The sequence below is a fragment of the Phocoena phocoena genome, chromosome 1, assembly GCF_963924675.1.
Source record: "Phocoena phocoena chromosome 1, mPhoPho1.1, whole genome shotgun sequence".
In the NCBI taxonomy this organism is placed as follows: domain Eukaryota; kingdom Metazoa; phylum Chordata; class Mammalia; order Artiodactyla; family Phocoenidae; genus Phocoena; species Phocoena phocoena.
The window spans coordinates 37,934,840-37,959,479 of NC_089219.1; the positions used below are offsets into that span (position 1 = coordinate 37,934,840).

The following is a 24,640-nucleotide window of genomic DNA, read 5'->3' on the forward strand; positions in this document are numbered from 1 at the left end:
TAACCATTGCGCCACCAGGGAAGTCCCAGGCTAATGGATTTTTGTAGCAGAAATATGTAGTACTTCTTTTTGTGTTGATTGTTTTTACCCCTAGTTGAATAAAAAGCAAAGTCAGCAGATGAGGGTAAGATTTGGGGAAGGAGTGCTAGAGGTTTGGGGAGAATTTCTGAATTAGTTGTCTTGGAGAGAGAGCACATTGCCTAGGTAGATGTAGTATGGACCCACTTGATATTTATCATCATAAACATAAAGAAACACCAGCCAGCATGATTTTGGATTTTTCTTCATTCACCTTTAGCTGCCTGAGTACAGTTGCAAAATAGATGGAAAGTTGGGTTTAAAAGGATTGGAGGGGCTTCCCTGGTGGCGCAGTGGTTGAGAGTCCTCCTGCCGATGCAGGGGACATGGGTTTGTGCCCTGGTCCGGGAGGATCCCATGTGCCGCGGAGCGGCTGGGCCCGTGGGCCGTGGCTGCTGGGCCTGCGCGTCCGGAGCCTGTGCTCCGCAGCGGGAGAAGCCACAACGGTGAGAGGCCCGCGTACTGCAGAAAAAAAAAAAAAAAAAAGGATTGGGATTTCACCAGGACTGTGGTGTCCTGGGGGATAGCAAAGTTTCAGTTAGAGCTAGAATTTAAACTGAATGTTGAGAAAAGAAGTTAAGGATATAGAGTTTGCTGATGACAGACTGAGTTCAGGGAGACAGAGGGTAAGCTTTTTTTAAAGATCAAGGAGTAGAGACTGTGTCAAATTAGAGATGGAAGTCTTGGGCATTTGATTGTAACGGGGGTAAGGAAGGGGTGTGAGACATGATTAGATTAGTCCTCCTGGTATCTTAGGGAAAGTTGCTTATCATTTCTAATCATAATCTCTTGAGATTGAACACAGTCCTTCCAGCGGTTCCTTATCACATTTCCAGTGGTTCTTTGCAATAGTCTGCCAGCCCTACAAAGTCTGGCTGTGGCCTATACCCATAGTTTCTATAGCCTACTTCTTTTCCTGTCGTTCTCCCTTCCTGCCACCTACTTGACTTCTTTGCTATTTCTTGAACATTCTCTCTCTCTTTCTTCATAGCACTTTTCACTCCAGTTTGAGGACAGATAATTCCTCTTGTTCCCTACTACTTCCCTAACACCTAGAACGGTGCCTGGTGCATAGTAGGTGTTCAGTAAATATTTGTTTGGATGAATATAAATGACAGGCTTCTTTAATGCCTTTAAAAGATGGGCTGGGGACTTCCCTGTTGGTCCAGTGGCTAAGAATGCACTCCCAATTCAGGGGGCCCAGGTTCAATCCGTGGTCAGGGAACTAGATCCCGCATGCTGCAACTAAGACCTGATGCAGCCAAATAAATAAATAAATAAATAATTTTAAAAAAGAAAGATGGGCTGACTTTCAAATAAATTTATACACACTTTTCAACAGCAGGTACAGCATGAAATGGCCTTTCATCATGATTTGGCTTTCTCCAGCCTCAAGAAAAAGCCTCAGCTATTAACATGTAAAGGAAAGCCAACTTTGTAGAAGGAACACAGGCCTGTTCTGAAATTTATAGTGAAATGAGAATATTACTTAATCCATTGATTAAGCAGTTTTTAAAAGATAAGTTTTATAGATTAAGTTAATAGTTTCATTTTTATGGCAAGAACATTAATTTTTATGAGATATGAGAATATTTATGGCTCATGTTTTTTGTTTTCTGAATCAAATTTGCAGTGGTCATTCTTCATTAGATACCATTTAAGACATGGTTGTTACGTTTAAGGAGCTCCTTGGGTATTTGCTTAGGAAGCAAAACTTACACTTTGGAAAAGTGCAGTGGCAATACAAGATAAAAGTCAAGACAGTGACAAAAGTTATTCCAAGATGGAACACAGTGAGTTATGAAATCTCACTGTGCAAACAGTAATTGCTGAGCCAGTTCAGTTTAAAGTATTATACTGCTCAGCTTATGGAATGATATCACTCTTTTTTTCCTCGATAGCCATTCAAGTTCTCTGGGCCCATGATGCAACCCTGTTATAACTGACATTTGTGTTTTCATTGCAGTTGTCGGACAAGCAACCGCAAGAGTTTGATTGTGACCTCTAGCACATCACCTACACTACCACGGCCACACTCACCACTCCATGGCCACACAGGTGAGTGCTTGAAGATTAAGAAAGGTGGAATAAAAGAGTGGTCACAGATGCCCAATTTCTTTCCTACTTCTCACTTTGTGAGGTTCAACGTACTACGTTGTCACTTCATGTGGCTGACTGAAGCATACAGAGCTTATGGGCATGCTTTCCATGGGAGAATGTGTTCAGTCTGTTTTTGACTCTTAGTTATTTCTTGCCTTGACCTGTCAACTGTCCTTTTGGTCTTGTACATATCCTGGGTCTACCACCTCTGTTCTGGTGTGTTGAGAGTGTTTTATGGCTCCAGTCATCTGGGGCCATGTGATGAGGGCTCCATTAACATTTTGTCCTATCATGCCCAAGAATTAGGGCTCACAGAGACAGTTTTCTGCCTTATGGGACTCCTAACAACTTTCCCTCTGTTACAACAGGCGTCAGCAAAAGTGAGAGGACTGTTGGTTTCATGTTGACATTTGCTTCAATTCCAATATGTGAAATCAGTGATCTCATGCATTCAGACTTTGCTCCATCTGAATTATGGGCTCTTCCAGGCAGTGTAAGGACTGATTTACTTGCCTCTGACTAAGGAATATATAAAAATTATGAGGCAGAAGATCTCATTTGGGTTAGTCATGTATTTTGGTCTAGACATGTATTCTTAAATCCCAGGGGAGCCAGACCAGGGAACTCAGCTTTGTTGAAGGAGTTGTTGCTCTGCAACACTGTTCACTGCTATTCTGTTTACAGTGGAAGTTCCAAACCTGGAGGTAATGGAAATAGAGCAGGCTTGGACCCATAGGAAGCCATTGCTGCCCTTGGCTTTTAAAGCAAAGCTCTCGTTGTGCTTAGGTGCTTTCCCTCAGAATTGACTGGGTTAGGTGTTAGGTCAGATACAAATGAATTCTAGTCATGAATTTTGTAAAAACTCAGCATATATCTGACTTGGCCTTTTTATCATATAGAAATTAATTTAGCATGTCTAGACCTTGAACATAGTTTCTCAACTGTAATGTGAGTGCTAGGTAGTAATTACTACTTGCAGCTTCTCTCTGAGATGCTATTTAGATTCCTGACAGAGTTTAGGACTAAAGCTTCCCTACTCAAGGGGCTTTGATTGAGAAAATCATCTGGCTTTTTCAGCCTGCCTGGGTCTGTGGACTCTAGCCTTGTGTTAATACGTATAACATGCTTAGTACTCCATAAATGTTAGCTATCATCATCATCATCATCTCTCCTTAAATTAATGCAGAAAATCTAGTCAGTCCTCAGATACAGGGAGGAAGAATTGATTTAAAAGCCCAATTCATGGCTGTAGACTCTCTACTTAACCAGATGTTGAGAAAGGCAGCGTTAATTGTTCCATACAGATCAAACTTCATATCAGATTAATTCTAAAATCTTATACATCCTCATATTTGGGGGCACAGGGTATTCTAAGACTCTCTATTTTCACTTTAAAGTCTGGAATATGTTGAATAATATGGGGCCTGTTGATTTGAAAGTAGGTTCATTTATTCCATACAGTTCAGTTCAATATTAAATGTTTACTATATATAATTAGATAACTACAGTAAGGTCAATTCAGTAGGCACTTACTTAGCCATTCTGGAAATGGAACCTTCCTAGTTTATTGCTTTTTCTTTTAATTAATAAACTGTTTTTTAGAGCAGTTTTAGATTCACGGCAAAATTGAGAAGAGAGTACAGAGTTCCCATATACCTGTCCCCACACATGTACAACCTCCCCACTATCAGTATCCAGCACCAGAGTGGCACATTTGTTACAACTGATGAACCTACATTGACACATCATTATTACCCAGAACCCGTAGTTTACATTAGGATTCACTCTTGGTGTACATTATATGGGTTTTGACAAATGTATTATGACATGTATGTATCATTGTAGTATCATACAGAGTAGTTTTACTGCCCTAAAAATCCCCATGTCCTGTCTGTTCATCAGTCCCTCCCCCAACACCTGACATCCACTAGTCTTTTCACTGTCTCCGTAGTTTTGCCTTTTCCAAAATGTCATATAGTTAGAATCATACAGTATGTAGCCTTTTCAGATTGGCTTCTTTCACTTAATAATATATATATAACTTTCCTTCATGTCTTATCATGGCTTGATAGTTCATTTCTTTTTAGTGCTGAGTAATATTCCATTGTCTGGATATACCAGTTTACTTACTCACTGACCTACTGAAGCACATCTTGGTGACTTCCAAGTTTTGGCAGTTATGAATAAAGCTACTATAAACATCTGTGTGCAAGTTTTTATGTGGACATAAATTTTCAATTCATTTGATTAAATACCAAGGAGGGTGATTACTGGATTGTATGGTTAAGGGTAGTTTTATAAGAAACTGCCAAATTGTCTTCCTAAACGGCTGAACTATTTTGGCATTCCCACCAGCAACAAATGAGAGTTTCTCTTGCTCCACATACTTTCCAACTTTTGGTGTTGTCAGTGTTTTATAATTTGGCCATTCTAACAGTTTTGCAGTGGTATCTTATTGTTTCCACTTGCATATCCCTAGTGACATACGGTATTGAACATCTTTCTATATGCTTACTTCCCATCTGTATATCTTCGTTGATGAAGTGTCCAGATCTTTTGCTTGTTTTTTAATCAGGTTGTTTGTTTTCTTATTGTTGAGTTTTAAGTGGTTTTTTGTGTATTTTTGGATAACAGTCCTTTATCAGATGTCTCTTGCAAGTATTTCCCCTAGCCTGTGGCTTGTTTTCTCATTCTCTTTTGCAGAGCAGAAGTTTTTCATTTTAATGTAGACCAACTTATCAATTATTTCTTTCATGGATTGTGCATCTGGTATTGCATCTGAAATGTCATTGTCCTGCCGAAGGTCATCAAGGCTTAGTCCTATGTTATATTCTAGGAGTTTTATAGTTTTGTGTTTCATGATTAGGTCTGTGGTCCATTTTGAGATAATTTTTATGAAGGTCTGTGTCTATTCTTTTTTTTCATGTGGCTATACAGTCGTTGTAGCACTATTGGAAGGATTGTCTTTTTTCTATTGTATTACTTTTGCTTCTTTGTCAAACATCAGTTAAGTATATTTAACTGATGTGGGTCTGTTTCTGGCTCTCTATTCTGTTTCTGTTCTGTTCCATTAATCTATTTGTTCTTTCTCTAATACCACACAGTTTTGATTACTGTAGCTTTATAGTAAGTCTTGAGTTGGGTAATAACAGTCTTACAACTCTGTTTTCTTCTTCAGTATTGAGTTGGCTATTCTGGATCTTTTGCCTCTGCATATGAACTTTAGAATCAGTTTGTCCATCCACAGAATAATTTGTTGAGATTTTGGTTTGGGATTGCATCGAATCTATAGATCGAGTGAGAAGAACTGATATCTTGACAGTGTTGAGTCTTCCTATCCATGAACGTGGAATCTCTCTCCATTTATGTAGTTCTTCTTTGATATCTTTCATCAGAGTTTTGAAGTTTTCCTCATGTAGATCTTGTACATATATAATTTGTTAGATTTATACCTAAGTATTTCATTTTGGGGATGCTAATGTGATTGGTAATGTTTTTAATTTCAAATTCCACTTGTTCATTGATGGTATAAAGTGTTGACTTCTGTACATTAACCTTGAATCCTACAACTTTGATATAATCACTTAAGAGTTTCAGAGGATTTTCGTTGATTTTTTTTTTTTTCAGATTTTCTACGTAGGCCATCATGTCATCTGCAAACAAAGACAGTTTATACCTCCTTCCTTCCCAATCTGTATACCTTTTAATTTCTTCTCTTATCTTATTGCATTAGCTGGAACTTCCAGTATGATGTTGGAAAACAATGGTAATGGAAAACATTCCATTTTCCTGATTTTGGCAGGAAAGCTTAAAGTTTCTCACCATTAAATATGATATTAGCTGTAGTTTTTTTGTAGATGTTCTTTATCAAATTGAGAAACTTCCCTTCTGTTCCTAATTTATTGAAAGTTTTTTTTTCTTTAATGTGTTTTGGATTTTGTCAAATGCTTTTTCTGCATCTGTTGATATGATCATTTGATTTTGCTTCTTTAGCTGTTGATATGATAAATTACATTAATTGATTTTCAAATGTTGAACCAGCCTTGCATACCTGGGATTAAATCCTACTTAGTTATGGTGTATAATTCCTTTCATGCATTGTTGGACTGGATTTGCTAATATTTTGTTAAGGATTTTGTATCCATGTTCATGAGAGATACTGGTCTGTAGTTTTCTTTTCTTATAATGTCTTTGCCTGGTTTTGGTGTTAGGATAATGGCCTCATAGAATAAGTTAGGAAGTGTTCTCTCCACTTCTGTCTTCTGGAAGAGATTCTGGATAGTTGGTATAATTTCTTTTTGAATGTTTGGTAGAATTCACAAGAGAACCTATCTGGGCCTGGTGCTTTCTGTTTTGGAAGATTATTCATTATTGATTAAATTTATTTAATAGATATAAGCCTATTCAGATTGTCTGTTTCTTCTTATGTGAGATTTGGCAGATTTTGTCTTAAAATAATTGATGTATTTAACCTGGGTATCAAATTTGTGGGCATAGAGTTGTTCATAATATTCCTTTATTATCCTTTTAATGCCCATGGAATCTGTAGTGATACAGTATCTGTTCTGATGCTAGTGACGTGTGTCTTCTCTCTTTTTTTTCCCTTAGTTAGCCTGGCTAGAGGCATGTCCATTTTGTTGATCTTTTCAAAGAACCAGCTTTTGGTTTTGTTCATTTTCTCTATTGATTTCCTGTTTTCAATTTTATTGATTTCTGTTCTACTATTGGTTATTTCTTTTCATCTGCTTATGTTAGATTTAATTTGCTCTTCTTCTGGTTTCTTAAGGTGAAGGCTTAGATGATTAATCTTAGATCTTCCTTAATTAATTAATATTCAATTTTTAAAGGTTACACTCCATTTACAGTTACTATAAAATATTGTCTATATTCCCATGTTGTACAATACATCCTTGTAGCTTTTTTTTTTGGCTATGCAGGATCTTAGTTCCCCAACCAGGGATCGAACCTGTGCTCCCTGCAGCGGAAGCACAGAGTCTTAACCACTGCACTGCCAAGGAAGTCCCCCTTGTAGCATGTCTTACACCCAATAGTTTGTATCTCCCTCTCCCACTCCCCACCCCTATATTGCCCATTCCACAAATTTTGATAAGTTGCATTTTCATTTAGTTAAAAATATTTTAAAATTTCTGTTGAGATTTCTTCTTTGACCCATATGTTATTTTTTTTTTTTGACCCATATGTTATTTTGAACTGTGTTGTTTAATCTCTGAGTATTTTGCGGTTTTCCCAGTTGTCTTTCTGTTACTGATTACTAGTTCAATTCCATTGTGATCTGAAAGCAGGCGTATGAATTCTTTTCTCTTAAATTTGTTAAGGTGTGTCTTATGGCCCAGAATGTGGTCTGTATTGTTGAAAGTTCCATGTGAGATTGAGAAGAATGTGTATTCCACTGTTATTGGATGAAGTAGTCTATAAATGTCAATTATATTTAGTTGATTGATGATGCCATAGACTTCAACTCTCTCCTTACTGATTTTCTACCTGCTGTATTTTTCAGTTTTGGATAGAGGAATGTTGAAGTCTCCAACTGTAGTTGTGGGTTCATCTATTTCTCCTTGCAGCTCTAACAGTTTTTTGCCTAATGTATTTTGAAGCTCTGTTGTTAGGCGCATACACATTAAGGATTATTATGATGTCTTGGAATACTGACCCCTCTGTCATTATATGATGCCCCTCTTTATCTCAGTAACTTTTATTCCTCTGAAGTCTGCTGTCTGAAATTAATGTACCTACTTCCACATTCTTTTGATTAGTATTAGGATGATATCTCTTTTTCTATCCATGTGCTTTTAATTTACATGTGTCTTTATATTTTAAATGACTTCCTTGTAAACTACACTTAGTTGGGTCTTGTTTTTGCTTTTGTTTTAAATCTATGTGACAATCTCTATCTTTTAATTTAGACCATAGATATTTAAGGTGATTATTGATATAGTTAGATTAGTATCTACCATATTTGCTACTGTTTTCCATTGGTTGCCTGTGGTCTTTGTTCCTATTGTTCCTATTTTTGTCTTCTACTCTTTTGTGGTCTTAATGGAGCATTTTAGATGATTCCATACTCTCTCCTTGTTAGCATATCAGCTGTATTTTCCTTACCTTTGTGTGTTTGTTTTAGAGTTTGCAATATACATTTACAACTGATCCAAATGCACTTTAAAAAACATTATACTGCTTCACAGGTGGTGTAAATTCCTTATAATAACAAAATAATCCTAATTCCTCCCCCCAATCCTTTGTATCACTGAAGGCATTCTTTTCACTTATCCATAAGCATATAAATACATAAGAATACATAATTGAATACATTTTTGCTATTATTATTTTGAACAAACTGTTAAATCAATGAAGAATATAAAAGATCAAATTTTTAATTTTACCTTCACTTACTCCTTCTCTAATGCTATTCCTTTATATAGATCCAAGTTTCTGACCTATATCATTTTACTTCTCTTAGAACTTTTTTTTGGCTATGCCCTGCAGCTTTCAGGATCTTAGTTCCCTGACCAGGGATTGAACCCAGGCCTCGGCAGTGAAAGTGCCAAGTCCTAACCACTGGACCCTCAGGGAATTCCCTTAGAACTTTCAACATTCCTTGTAAGGCAGGTCTACTGGCAACAAATTCCCTCAATTTTTGATTGTCTGAAAAAGTCTTAGTTTCTCCTTCACTTTTGAAGGATAGTACTGCAGGGCACAGAATTTTAGGTTGGTAGAGTTTTTTTTCCTATCAACTCTCTTGTTTGCATGATGTCTGAGAAGAAGGATATAATTCTAATCTTTTGCTCCTCTATAGGTAAGATGTTTTTACCCTCTGGTTTCTTTCAAGATTTTTTCATTATCTTTGATTTTTCCGAAGTTTGAATATGATGTGCCTAGGTATAGTTTTTTTTGGCATTTAATCCTGCTTTGTGTTCTCTGAGTTTCCTGGAGCTGTGGTTTGGTGTCTGACATTAATCTGGGGAAATTCTCAGTCATTATTGTTTCAAATATTTCTTCTGTTTCCTCTCTGGTATTTCCATTACACAAGTCTTACACCTTTTGTAGTTGTCCCACAGTTCTTGGATATTCTTTTCTATTAATTTCAGTCTTTTTTTTTTCTCTTTGCTTTTTAGTATTGGAAGTTTCTAGTATCATATCCTCAGGGTCAGAGATTCTTTTCTCAACTGTGTCAGTTCCACTAATGAGCCTTTCAAAGGCATTCTTAATTCTGTTACAGTGTTTTTGACATCTAGCATTTCTGATTCTATCTTAGAATTTCCATCTCTCTGATTATATTATACATGTGTCCTTCTTGTTGTTTACTTTTTCCATTAAAGCCTTTAGCATAAGGACTTCCCTGATGGTGCAGTGGTTAAGAATCTGCCTGCCAATGTAGGGAACATGAGTTTGATCCCTTGTCTGGAAAGATCCCACATGCCGTGGAGCAACTAAGCCCATGCGCCACAACTACTGAGCTTGAGCTCTAGAGCCCACGAGCCACAACTGCTGAGCCCGCGTGCCACAGCTACTGAAGCCCGCACACCTAGAGCCCGTGCTTTGCAACAAGAGAAGCCACCGCAATGAGAAGCAGCACATGCACCGCAACAAAGAGTAGCCCCCACTCACTGCAACGAAGAGCAGCCCGCGCTCGCCACAACTAGAGAAAGCCTGCATGTAGCAATGAAGACCCAACGCAGCCAAAAACAAATAAACTTGTTTATTTATTTATTTATTTTTAAAGCCCTTAGCATATTAATCATAGTTTTAAAAAAATTCTCGTTCTGAAAATTCCCACATTCCTATCATATCTGACTCTGGTTCTGATGCTTGTTCAGTCTCTTCAGACTGTGTTTTTTGCCTTTTAGAGTGCCTTGTAATTTTTGGTTGAAAAGCAAACCTGATGTAAAAGGAATAAAAGGAATCACTATAAATAGGCCTTTAGTAATGTAATAGTAAGGTGTCGGGAGAGGGGAAGTGTTCTGTAGTCCTCAGTCTTTTGGTGAGCCTGTGCCCTTAAACTGTGAACTTCACCAGTGCTTCTTAGTTCTCTCCCAACCTTAGATAGGATATGGCTGGAGGGTGCTGGAGTTAGATATTTCCCCTCTACCAGGTAGGTTAGGCTCTGATCAAACCTCAGAAGGCTAAGCTCTGGTAAAAATAGTTTCTCCTGTGAACAAATCTTGGTAAGAAGAACAGAATGCTCTGGCCTATTTTGAAATGGTTCCTTTACCCCTTCCCCTGCTGGAAGCTCGAGGGGATTTTTCTCAGATCTTCACTGTGAGAACCTGGGTAGGTTCTCACAGTGAAGGTAAAACTCAAAATAGTGTGGGGCCCCCTCTGTGACTGCATCCCCTGGGAGTTTTTAACTCTCAAAGTTATGCACACTGAGCCTCTAGCAGTTCATCAATTACAGTTCAGGTTTTCCTACCTTGGCACTGGTTCCCGGGGAGGAACCAGTGTTAAGTTGTGATACTCTGTATCTGCCTGTCTCTCTCTCATTTTAGGGGCAGTGGTTTGCCCTGGGACTTCACTTCTCTGACAGAAGAGAAGAGTTGTTTGTTTGATTTGTTCAGCTTTTTACTTGTTAGGATGAAGCAGCAACCTCTAAACCCCTAACGTGCCAGACCATACATGGAAAGTTAGTTCATTTATTTTTATTGCCTATAGAGTATTCCATTATATAACCATACAAAAATTATATATTAATTTTTTTATTGATGGACATTATATTAGTCTGGGCCTAATCAGGAGACAGAAACCACACAATGATTTAAACAGGTGAAGTTGAATAGAATTATAAACTATGACAATAAAAGGCCAGAGCTGGTCCATAGCCGCTGAGCAATCAGCAAAGCAGCCCTCCGGAGCACTAGCATGGCAGCCAGTATCCAGGCCTGCACAGAGAGTGGGAGGCATAGTGCATATTATATCCCTCAGGAACAACATGGAAGACAAACCCTGGGGTGCAGGGAGTGGACCAGGCAAACAGAGGGAGTCAGGGCACTAGTGTGGGCATGCCTGGGGCATACAGTGTCCTTGCAGGGAGGGCTGTGGAAAGGTGATTGCCAGGTCAGGTCAGCGATGCCAGGTTGCGAGCATGTGACTAGGTCAGAGCACCCCTGCCTGTCCTGACTGCCACACTACTGAGCCACACTACTGACTGAAGGCGCAGTTGCTGGGACTGCACCCAGAGCCTCTTCCTTCTACAGTGTCCCTCCAGCACCCTCTACTGGGAAAGTTTAATATTATGTTCACTATAAAGGAAGTACCTAAAGGAATTCTCTCCTCTGTGGCAGAGCAGGTATTAAAGGATGAATTTGGAGTTGAGAGGTATTAAATTGGTAACTAGCACAGACATTTAGATTGTTTTCAATTTTTCACTGTTATGGTCAATGTTGCAACAAACATCCTTCCTTATGTTCTTTTTGTATATATGTATAAAGACTGTCTAAAAATTATATGTAGGCGTGAACTTGCTGAGTCATATTTTCAGAATAAGATTAACAGGTCAGTGGGCATGCATGTTTATATGATGTTTGTTACATATCATCTGATTTTAAACTAGTGTAATGGGACTAAAAGTGTGTCTTTCTTAAGCCTTCAGCCCCTATCATCCAGGGTCAAGAGCAGTCCCCAATAATCCACTCCTCTTTACTCCCTAACACTTGCAGCCTCCTCACCTCTTATCAGTCTTGAATCCACTAGGGCTAATTTCATTATCCCTTATCCCTGTCAGTTACCACAGGAACCCCCAGGTATTTGCCCCTTCTGTCTCCTATACTCCTAGCTGCTATAAATCTCTGAACATTCCCTGCTCTGACCCTTTTTCTCATCCCTCTCTGACTCTTGAAACTCTTCCAATGTACCTTCTGGAATTCATAGTCCATCAATCTTGTTCTAATGAAATCCTGGGGAAAAGGGAAGGGTTAGAACACTGTCTGCAGCCCTCTGAAGTGTTAGCTCTTACTGCTCCCATGACCTCCTACCATTGGGCCTTGTCTTTTCATTATTCTCCGTCTCTTCTTCCTAATGCCCTAATACTTTGAATCTTATGCCATTAAATTATATCACTCACTACCCATCATTGCAGCTGTAAATATCTTAGTTCTTGACTCACTATTACTCTTCAGTTCTAACTCCTCTGTTATTCTTGATAGTTTCAGTATACTTATGTTGAGGATCTTTTCAGTTCTTAGGACTTTCAGTACTTTGAGCTCCTGTCTTCCAGTGAGCTTCTCCTCTGTACTTCCTTGGTCACATATGCCCAATACCTATACTTTAGACCCTGTCTCTATAACTTTAGTTTCATTCTTCCTGCTCTCCAAGCACTAACCCAGTCTTTCTACCTTGTGCCATCTAGAAACCTCATCCCCCGAAAACCAATCATTTGATTCCAGGACCTCTGATCCTTGGAACCCTTAAATATATTAAGTTTGAACTGCCTTTTAGACACTGGTATGGGCCAATCAATATGTTAGTCTTGATTTCAGGAGAGAGAAGTAGAGCTGGAGAGTGCCTGGAAGAAAACATGAGGAGCTAGCAGGATACGTACTCCATATTTCAGCCCAGTGGTATACAAAGGGGTGTGTGAAAGCAAACAGTCATTACTTGAGAGAGCTGCAAGGAGAGCTGTGTCCACAGGGGACAGTCAAGTTTCACCTAATTTGTTAAAGGCTATACTAAATGTATGTCCAGGGTGCTTGGGAGTACAAAAGTAAAGATATGCTGGCATTTAGAAGACCAGTTAAGAGGCCCTGGCCATTGTCAAGATGTAAGGAAGTCTTAGAAATGGAGAAAATATATGAATATGGGAAAATTTATGAGATCAAATCAGCAAGGATTAGAACTGATTGTCTCCAGATTTCCTGTTTGGGTGATTAATGAGTGATGATACCCTTAACTTAAATAAGCAGTATTGAAGAGAAGAATATATTTAGGGAATGGAGAAAGAAGATCCCAGAAACAAATCCATACATATATGGACACTTGATTTATGACAGAGGTGACACTGGGACAGTTGGATGTTCATATGGAGAAACTGAAAGAATTAGCTCTTACTTCACAAAAATCAGTTCTAGGTGAACTGTAGTTTTTTTTTCAACTTCAGTAAGGTATAATTGATAAATAAAATGGTAAGATATTTAAAGTATACACATGACGATTTCATATACGTGAATTGTAGATTTAAATGTGAAGGCCAAAACACTAAACTTTTAGAAGGTATGCAGTAGAACATCTTCATTTTTTTAAAAGGACATAAAGGGAATTGGAAATACGTAAAGGGAATTTTTTGTAAAAGACATAAAGGAAAAAGGTAATACATTTGAATACATTAGAATTTTTAGTCACCAAAAGGTACCATGAAAAGGCAAGCCACAAACTGAGAGAAGATAATTATGACGCTTAAAATTGACAAAGGGCTTGGATTCAGAACATTTAAAGGACTCTAGCAAATCAATAAAATAAAAAGATAGTATGATTGAAAAATGGCCAAGGGACTTGAACAGGCAGTTCACAGAAGCAATCCAAATGGCCAATAAGTATGTGAAAAGATACTTTAATCTCATTAGTAATTATGGAAATGCAAAATAAAATCACAATGAAATGCCATTATATTACTGTCAAACATGGCTTAAATTAAAATGACAGAACAAAGTATAGATAAGTATATGAAACAGTGGGAACTCTTAAGCATCACTGGTGGAACTATAAATTGGTACATACATTTTGCAAAAACAGTTTGGCATTTTCTTAAGTAAAGTTTAAAAATAGACAGACTAGCCGCAGGCCCGCCCCGCACGCAGTGCCCCTCCTTCCCCCATCCCCCAACCCCCGGCCTGAGTGAGCCGGAGCTCCCGAATCAGCGGCTCCTTTAACCCCGGCCTGTCTGAGCAAAAAACAGACGCCCTCCAGCGACCTGCGCGCAGGGGCGGGGCCGGGTACAAAGCTGAGCTCCTGTGAGCTGTGAGAGCAGGGAGGAGAGGGGGAGGTCTCTCCCGGCAGCCGCGGAGGCGGCGGATTGAAGCTCCACAATCAACTTGATGAGCCCTGCATTGTGGAATACCTGAATAGACAGGGAGTGATCCCAAATTGAAGAGGTGGAATTTAGGAGCGAGATCTGTGATTTTTTTCCCTTTTCCTCTTTTTGTGAATGTGTGCGTGTATGCTTCTGTGTGAGATCTTGTCTGTATACTCTTGCTTCCACCATTTGTCCTAGGGCTCTATCCGTCCATGGTTTTTTTAAAAAAAAAATTTTTTTTTCTCTTAATAATTAATTTTAATTGTAATAACTTTATTGTACTTTACCTTCGTTCTTTCTTTCTTTCTTTCCTTCCTTCCTTCCCTCCTTTAGACAGCGAATCACCCCAGGTTGAGGAGGTGGTCTCTGGGAGCAGGATTTATGATTTTTTTCCCCCTTTGCCTCTCTTTGTGAACGTGTATGTGTATGCTTCTGTGTAAGATTTTCTCTGTATAGCTTTGCTTCCAACATTTGTCCTAGGGCTCTATCCGTCCGTGGTTTTTTTTAAAAAAAATTTTTTTTTTCTTAATAATTAATTTTAATTGTAATAACTTTATTGTACTTTACCTTCGTTCTTTCTTTCTTTCTTTCCTTCCTTCCTTCCCTCCTTTAGACAGCGAATCACCCCAGGTTGAGGAGGTGGTCTCTGGGAGCAGGATTTATGATTTTTCCCCCTTTGCCTCTCTTTGTGAACGTGTATGTGTATGCTTCTGTGTAAGATTTTCTCTGTATAGCTTTGCTTCCAACATTTGTCCTAGGGTTCTATCCGTCCCCCCTTTTTTTTTTCTTTTTTCTAAATATTTTTTAGTACAATAACTATATTATACTTTATTTTATTTTTACTGTATCTTCTTTCTTTCTGTCTTTTTTCCTTCTTTCCCTCCTTCCTTCCTTCCTTCCTCCCTCCCTCCCTCCCTCCTTTCTTTCCTTCTTTGCTTCTTTCTTCCTTCCTTCCTTTCCTCCTTTCCTTCTTTCTTTCCTCATACTTCTAATTCTCTCTACATTTTCTCCTTCTTTCCCTCCTTCCTTCCTTCCTTCATCCCTCCCTCCCTCCCTCCCTCCTTTCTTTCCTTCTTTGCTTCTTTCTTCCTTCCTTCCTTTCCTCCTTTCCTTCTTTCTTTCCTCATACTTCTACTAATTCTCTCTACATTTTCTCCTTCTTTCCCTCCTTCCTTCCTTCCTTCCTCCCTCCCTCCCTCCTTTCTTTCCTTCTTTGCTTCTTTCTTCCTTCCTTTCCTCCTTTCCCTCTTTCTTTCCCCATACTTCTACTAATTCTCTCTACATTTTCTCCTTCTATCCCTCCTTCCTTCCTTCCTTCTTCCCTCCTTCCCTCCCTCCCTCCTTTCTTTCCTTCTTTGCTTCTTTCTTCCTTCCTTCCTTTCCTCCTTTCCCTCTTTCTTTCCTCATACTTCTACTAATTCTCTCTACATTTTCTCCTTCTTTCCCTCCTTCCTTCCTTCCTTCCTCCCTCCCTCCCTCCCTCCTTTCTTTCCTTCTTTCTTCCTTCCTTCCTTTCCTCCTTTCCTTCTTTCTTTCCTCATACTTCTAATAATTCTCTCTACTTTTTCTCCCTTTTATTCTGAGCCGTGTGGATGAAAGGCTCTTGGTGCTCCAGCCCAGGAGGCAGGGCTCTGCCTCTGAGGTAGGAGAGCCAACTTCAGGACACTGGTCAACAAGAGACCTCCCAGCTCCACATAATATTAAACGGTGGAAATCTCCCAGAGACCTCCATCTTAACACCAGCACCCAGCTTCACTCAACGACCAGCAAGCCACAGTGCTGGAAAACCTATGCCAAACAACTAGCAAAACAGGAACACAACCCCACCCATTAGCAGAGAGGCTGCTTAAAATCATAATAAGGCCACAGACACCCCAAAACACACCACCAGACGTGAACCTGCCCACTAGAGAGACAAGATCCAGCCTCATCCAGCACAACACAGGCACTAGTCCCCTCCACCAGGAAGCCTACACAACCCACTGAAACAACCTTAGCCACTGGAGACAGACATCAAAAACAACGGGAACTATGAACGTGCAGCCTGCAAAAAGGAGACCCCAAACACAGTAAGATAAGCAAAATGAGAAGACAGAAAAACACACAGCAGATGAAGGAGCAAGATAAAAACCCACCAGACCTAACAAATGAAGAGGAAATAGGCAATCTACCTGAAAAAGAATTCAGAATAATGATAGTAAGGATGATCCGAAATCTTGGAAGTAGAATGGACAAAATGCAAGAAACAGTTAACAAGGACCTACAAGAACTAAAGATGAAACAAGCAACGATGAACAACGCAATAAATGAAATTAAAAGTACTCTAGATAGAATCAATAGCAGAATAACTGAGGCAGAAGAACGGATAAGTGACCTGGAAGATAAAGTAGTGGAAATAACTACTGCAGAGCAGAATAAAGAAAAAAGAATGAAAAGAACTGAGGACAGTCTCAGAGACTTCTGGGACAACATTAAACGCACCAACATTCGAATTATAGGGGTTCCAGAAGAAGAAGAAAAAAAGAAAGGGACTGAGAAAATATTTGAAGAGATTATAGTTGAAAACTTCCCTAATATGGGAAAGGAAATAGTTAATCAAGTCCAGGAAGCACAGAGAGTCCCATACAGGATAAATACAAGGAGAAATACGCCAAGACACATATTAATCAAACTGTCAAAAATTAAATACAAAGAAAGCATATTAAAAGCAGCAAGGGAAAAACAACAAATAACACACAAGGGAATCCCCATAAGGTTAACAGCTGATCTCTCAGCAGAAACCCTACAAGCCAGAAGGGAGTGGCAGGACATACTGAAAGTGATGAAGGAGAAAAACCTGCAACCAAGACTACTCTACCCAGCAAGGATCTCATTCAGATTTGATGGAGAAATTAAAACCTTTACAGACAAGCAAAAGCTGAGAGAGTTCAGCACCATCAAACCAGCTTTACAACAAATGCTAAAGGAACTTCTCTAGACAAGAAACACAGGAGAAGGAAACGACCTATAGTAACGAACCCAAAACAATATAGAAAATGGGAATAGGAACATACATATCGATAATTACCTTAAATGTAAATGGACTAAATGCTCCCACCAAAAGACACAGATTGGCTGAATGGATACAAAAACAAGAGCCTTATATATGCTGTCTACAAGAGACCCACTTCAGACCTAGAGACACATACAGACTGAAAGTAAGGGGATGGAAAAAGATATTCCATGCAAATGGAAACCAAAAGAAAGCTGGAGTAGCAATTCTCATATCAGACAAAATCGACTTTAAAATAAGGACTATTAAAAGGGACAAAGAAGGACACTACATAATGATCAAGGGATCGATCCAAGAAGAAGATATAACAATTGTAAATATTTATGCACCCAACATAGGAGCACCTCAATACATAAGGCAAATACTAACAGCCATAAAAGGGGAGATTGACAGTAACACATTCATAGTAGGGGACTTTAACACCCCACTTTCACCCATGGACAGATCATCCAAAATGAAAATAAATAAGGAAACACAAGCTTTAAAGGATACATTAAACAAGATGGACTTAATTGATATTTATAGGACACTCCATCCAAAAACAACAGAATACACATTTTTCTCAAGTGCTCATGGAACATTCTCCAGGATAGATCTTATCTTGGGTCACAAATCAAGCCTTGGTAAATTTAAGAAAACTGAAATTGTATCAAGTATCTTTTCTGACCACAACGCCGTGAGACTAGATATCAATAACAGGAAAAGACCTGTAAAAAATACAAACACATGGAGGCTAAACAATACACTACTTAATAATGAAGTGATCACTGAAGAAATCAAAGAGGAAATAAAAAAATACCTAGAAACAAATGACAATGGAGACACAACGACCCAAAACCTATGGGATGCAGCAAAAGCAGTTCTAAGGGGGAAGTTTATAGCAATACAAGCCCACCTTAAGAAGCAGGAAACATCTCGAATAAACAACCTAACCTTGCACCTCAAGCAATTAGAGAAAGAAGAACAAAAGAACCCCAAAGCTAGCAGAAGGAAAGAAATCATAAAAATCAGATCAGAAATAAATGAAAAAGAAATGAAGGAAATGATAGCAAAGATCAATAAAACTAAAAGCTGGTTCTTTGAGAAGATAAACAAAATAGATAAACCACTAGCCAGACTCATCAAGAAAAAAGGGAGAAGACTCAAATCAATAGAGTTAGAAATGAAAAAGGAGAAGTAACAACTGACACTACAGAAATAAAAAAAAATCATGAGAGATTACTACAAGCAACTCTATGCCAATAAAATGGACAATCTGGAAGAAATGGACAAATTCTTAGAAATGCACAACCTGCCAAGACTGAATCAGGAAGAAATAGAAAATATGAACAGACCAATCACAAGCACTGAAATTGAAACTGTGATTAAAAATCTTCCAACAAACAAAAGCCCAGGACCAGATGGCTTCACAGGTGAATTCTATCAAACGTTTAGAGAAGAGCTAACACCTATCCTTCTCGAACTCTTCCAAAATATAGCAGAGGGAGGAACACTCCCAAATTCCTTCTACGAGGCCACCATCACCTTGATACCAAAACCAGACAAGGATGTCACAAAGAAAGAAAACTACAGGCCAATATCACTGATGAACATAGATGCAAAAATCCTCAACAAAATACTAGCAAACAGAATCCAACAGCACATTAAAAGGATCATACACCGTGATCAAGTGGGGTTTATTCCAGGAATGCAAGGATTCTTCAATATACGCAAATCTATCAATGTGATAAACCATATTAACAAAGTGAAGGAGAAAAACCATATGATCATCTCAATAGATGCAGAGAAAGCTTTCGACAAAATTCAACACCCATTTATGATAAAAACCCTGCAGAAAGTAGGCATAGAGGGAACTTTCCTCAACATAATAAAGGCCATATATGACAAGCCCACAGCAAACATCATCCTCAATGGTGAAAAACTGAAAGCATTTCCACTAAGATCAGGAACAAGACAAGGTTGCCCACTCTCACCACTCTTATTCAACATAGTTTTGGAAGTTTCAGCCACAGCAATCAGAGAAGAAAAGGAAATAAAAGGAATCCAAATCGGAAAAGAAGAAGTAAAGCTGTCACTGTTTGCAGATGACATGATACTATACATAGAGAATCCTAAAGATGCTACCAGAAAACTACTAGAGCTAATCAATGAATTTGGTAAAGTAGCAGGATACAAAATTAATGCACAGAAATCTCTGGCATTCCTATATACTAATGATGAAAAATCTGAAAGTGAAATCAAGAAAACACTCCCATTTACCATTGCAACAAAAAGAATAAAATATCTAGGAATAAACCTACCTAAGGAGACAAAAGACCTGTATGCAGAAAATTATAAGACACTGATGAAAGAAATTAAAGATGATACAAATAGATGGAGAGATATACCATGTTCTTGGATGGGAAGAATCAACATTGTGAAAATGACTCTACTACCCAAAGCAATCTACAGATTCAATGCAATCCCTATCAAACTACCACTGGCATTTTTCACAGAACTAGAACAAAAAATTTCGCAATTTGTATGGAAACACAAAAGACCCCGAATAGCCAAAGCAATCTTGAGAACGAAAAAAGGAGCTGGAGGAATCAGGCTCCCTGACTTCAGACTATACTACAAAGCAACAGTAATCAAGACAGTATGGTACTGGCACAAAAACAGAAAGATAGATCAGTGGAACAGGATAGAAAGCCCAGAGATAAACCCACGCACATATGGACACCTTATCTTTGATAAAGGAGGCAGGAATGTACAGTGGAGAAAGGACAGCCTCTTCAATAAATGGTGCTGGAAAAACTGGACAGGTACATGTAAAAGTATGAGATTAGATCACTCCCTAACACCACACACAAAAATAAGCTCAAAATGGATTAAAGACCTAAATGTAAGGCCAGAAACTATCAAACTCTTAGAGGAAAACATAGGAAGAACACTCTATGACATAAATCACAGCAAGATCCTTTCTGACCCACCTCCTAGAGTAATGGAAATAAAAACAAAAATAAACAAATGGGACCTAATGAAACTTCAAAGCTTTTGCACAGCAAAGGAAACCATAACCAAGACCAAAAGACAACCCTCAGAATGGGAGAAAACATTTGCAAATGAAGCAACTGACAAAGGATTAATCTCCAAAATTTACAAGCAGCTCATGCAGCTCAATAACAAAAAAAACAAACAACCCCATCCAAAAATGGGCAGAAGACCTAAATAGACATTTCTCCAAAGAAGATATACAGAATGCCAACAAACACATGAAAGAATGCTCAACATCATTAATCATTAGAGAAATGCAAATCAAAACTACAATGAGATATCATCTCACACCAGTCAGAATGGCCATCATCAAAAAATCTATAAACAATAAATGCTGGAGAGGGTGTGGAGAAAAGGGGACACTCTTGCACTGCTGGTGGGAATGTGAATTGGTTCAGCCACTGTGGAGAACAGTATGGAGGTTCCTTAAAAAACTACAAATAGAATTACCATATGACCCAGCAATCCCACTACTTGGCATATACCCTGAGAAAACCAAAATTCAAAAAGAGTCATGTACCAAAATGTTCATTGCAGCTCTATTTACAATAGCCAGGACATGGAAACAACCTAAGCACCCATCATCGGATGAATGGATAAAGAAGATGTGGCACATATACACAATGGAATATTACTCAGCCTTAAAAAGAAATGAAATTGAGCTATTTGTAATGAGATGGATAGACCTAGAGTCTGTCATACAGAGTGAAGTAAGTCAGAAAGAAAAAGACAAATACCGTATGCTAACACATATATATGGAATTTAAGGGAAAAAAATGTCATGAAGAACCTAGGGGTAAGATAGGAATAAAGACGCAGACCTACTGGAGAACGGACTTGAGGATATGGGGAGGGGGAAGGGTGAGTTTTGACAGGGCGAGAGAGAGTCATGGACGTATACACACTAACAAACGTAGTAAGGTAGATAGCTGGGGGGAAGCAGCCGCAAGGCACAGGGATATTAGCTCGGTGCTTTGTGACAGCCTGGAAGTGTGGGATGGGGAGAGTGGGAGGGAGGGAGACGCAAGAGGGAAGACATATGGGAACATATGTATATGTATAGCTGATTCACTTTGTTATAAAGCAGAAACTAACACACCATTGTAAAGCAATTATACCCCAATAAAGATGTTTAAAAAAAAAAAAAAAAGACAGTTGGGATTCTGATTATTCTAAACGTGTAGATCAGTTAGGGGAGAACTGACTTCTTAATATTGACTCTTCTTACTCATGGGCTATTTCCCCATTTATTTAGGCTGTCTTTAATTTCTCTTAACACTGTTTTGTATAGCTCTTGTACATCTTCTGTCAAGTTTACCTCTTAAGTATTCCATATTTTTAATGCAGTAAATGGTATTGCTTTTATTTTCAATTTCTGATTGTTGCTAGTATATAGAAATATAGTAGAGTTTTGTATATTGATCTTATATCCTGTAGCCTTGCTAAACTTGCTTATTATAAGTAACTTTATTGTAGATCCTGTCAGATTTTCTACATAGACGATCATGTTGTCTATGAATAAATACATTTTTTTCTTCCTTTCTGATCTGGATGCTTTTTAAAATTTCTCTTTATCGCCTATTTCACTCACTAGATCCTCCAGTACAGTTTTGAATGGAAATAGTGAGCATGGACATCCTTACCTTGTTTCCGATCCTAGACCATTTGTCTTCACCATTAAGGAAATGTTAGTTATGGGTTTGTCATAGATGCCTTTTATCAATTTAAGAATGTTTCCTTCTATTCCTAGTTTGGAGAAAGCTTTTATGAAAGATGGTTGTTGGATTTTTGTCAAATGCTTTTAATGTGTCTAATGCAATGATATTACGGTTTTTCTTTTTTAACCTATTATTATGGTGGGTTTTATTCATTGATTTTTTCATATTTTAAACCAACTTGTATTCCTGGGATAAACCCTACTTGGTCATAATGTATTATCCTTTTAATATATTGTTGGATTTGATTTGTTGAAATATTGTTGAGAATGTACAATATATTCATCTTTGGCTGGTTTTAGTATTAAGAGTAATGGTAACTTCATACAATGAGTTGGGAAGGATTCCCTTCTCAGTTTTCTGGAAGAGTTTGTGTAGAATTGTTATTATTTCTTCCTTAAATGTTTGGTAGAATTCTCCAGTGAAGCCATCTTGGCCTGGAGTTTTCTTCGTGGGAAGGTTCTAAAGAATAAATTTAATTTCTTTAATAGATACAGGGCTATTCAGGTAATCTATTTCTGAATGAGCTTTGGTGGTTTGTATCTTTAATAAAAATTTCAATTCCATCTAAGTTGTCAAATTAATTGACATAAGCTTGTTCATAATCTTGCCTGATTATTCTTCTGATATCTGTACAATCTGTAGGATGTCACCTCTTTCATTCCTGATGTCAGTATTTTGTGTCTTCTCTCTTTTTTTCCTGATCAATATGTCTATAGCTTATTGATCTTAAAAGATCTGTATATGGTTTTGCTAATTTTCTCTATTGTTTTTCTTTGTTTTTTAATTGATTTCTTCAGTTATCTTTGTGCTTTCCTTTATTCTGGGTTTCATTTGCTCTTTTTCTAATTTCTTAAGATAGAAGCTGAGGTCACTGAATTGAGTCATTCTTTTCTAATACCGGTATTTAGTGATATAATTTTCCCGCTATGGAATTGCTTTAACTGATACGATATGTTTTCATTTTTATTTAGTTTAAAATACTTTTCTAATTTCCCTTTTCGTTTCTGCTTTGACCCACAAATTATTCAGAAGTGTGTTGTTTAGTTTCCAAATATTTGGAGATTTTCCAGAGGTCTTTCTGTTACTGATTTCTAATTAAATTTCATTGTGGTCAGAGAACATACTTTATATGTCTTGAATTCTTTTTTTTTTTTTTTTTTTTTTTTTGCGGTACTCAGGCCTCTCACTGTTGTGGCCTCTTCTGTTGCAGAGAACAGGCTCTGGACGCACAGGCTTAGCGGCCACGGCTCACGGGCCCAGCCGCTCCGTGGCATGTGGGATCTTCCCGGACCGGGGCACGAACCCATGTCCCCTGCATCAGCAGGCGGACTCTCAACCACTGCGCCAACCAAGGAAGCCCTGTCTTGAATTCTTTTAAATTTATTGGATCTTGTTTTATGGACCAGAATATGATCTTTCTTAGTACATGTTCCATGTTCACTTGAAAATAATGTATATTCTGTTGTTTGGTATTTTTTCCTTAAGTGTTTGGTCAAATTTATCAGTGAAATATCTGAGACTGATCTTTTCTTTTTTGAATGATTATGAATATTGATACTTTCTTTAATAAGTTCTTTCTTCTTTTAATCCAGTCTTACAATCTCTGTCTTTTAATTGGGGCTTTTAGACTATTTACATTTACTTACTATTGTTGTTGATATGGTTTGGTTTAAATCTGTCACCTTCCTACTTGTTTTCTAATTGTACAATCTGTTTTCTCTTCTTTGCTCTTTTTCTCTCTTATTTGGAGTTTAGTGTCTTTTATTCCATTTCATATCCTTTATTGGCCTGTGAGCTATAACTCTTTGTTATTTAGTGGTTGGATTAGCATTTATAGTATATATCTTTATCACCATACTAAACCACTTCACATATAGCGTAAGAATAGTACTATTCCATTTTCACCTCCCAGCCTTTATATTATTATCTTAAACCTTTTTACTTTCATATATGTTATAAACCTTACACCACCTTATTATTTTTGTTTAAACATTATTATATTTAAAAGACATTTAAATAATAAGAAAAAATCTTACATATTTTCCCATGTAGCTAACTTTTCCAGTGCTCTTCATTCTTTTGTGTAGATCTATATTTCCTCCTGGTATTATTTTCCTTCTGCCTAAAGGAAATTTTAAAAATATTTCTTGTAGTGCAGTCTTCTGTTGAGGATTTCATTTGGCTTTTTTATCTGAAAATATCTTTATTTCACCTTTGTTTTTTAACAGTATTTTAAAAATATTTTCACTAGTGCAATGACTTCTGAAACTAACTGCCCAGAATTAGGTGAGACTTCTCAGGTTATGGGCACAGTGCTCCACAAAACTATCATTACTTTAGACATCCATGCTTGGTGATTCCCAGGCCACCCATAATTCTGACCAATTGGATACAAATTCAAGGATTCCCACTACCTCCTCAGGTTTAATAATTTGCTAGAATGACTTACAGAACTCAGGAAAGCACTGTACTTACAAATACAGTTTTATTATAGCAAAAAGGGTACATTAAGAACCAGCCAGGGACTTCCCCGGTGGTTCAGTGGTTAAGAATCCGCCTTCCAATGCAGGGGACATGTATTTGATCCCTGGTCAGGAAATGAAGATCCCACGTGCCACAGGGCAACTAAGCCAGCAT

At 38.0% G+C, this 24,640-nt stretch overlaps 1 protein-coding gene across 3 annotated transcripts in view; it reads left to right on the forward strand.

Moving 5' to 3' along the window:
• The window catches only part of MAST2 (microtubule associated serine/threonine kinase 2), a 197,758-nt gene that overhangs the window by 138,342 nt on the left and 34,776 nt on the right, over positions 1-24,640 (forward strand). For all 3 annotated transcript variants that reach the window (XM_065878615.1, XM_065878623.1, XM_065878633.1), the window contains exon 5: positions 2,045-2,136. In XM_065878615.1, the coding sequence (XP_065734687.1) occupies positions 2,045-2,136 (92 nt within the window). The remainder of the gene's footprint in view (positions 1-2,044; positions 2,137-24,640) is intronic.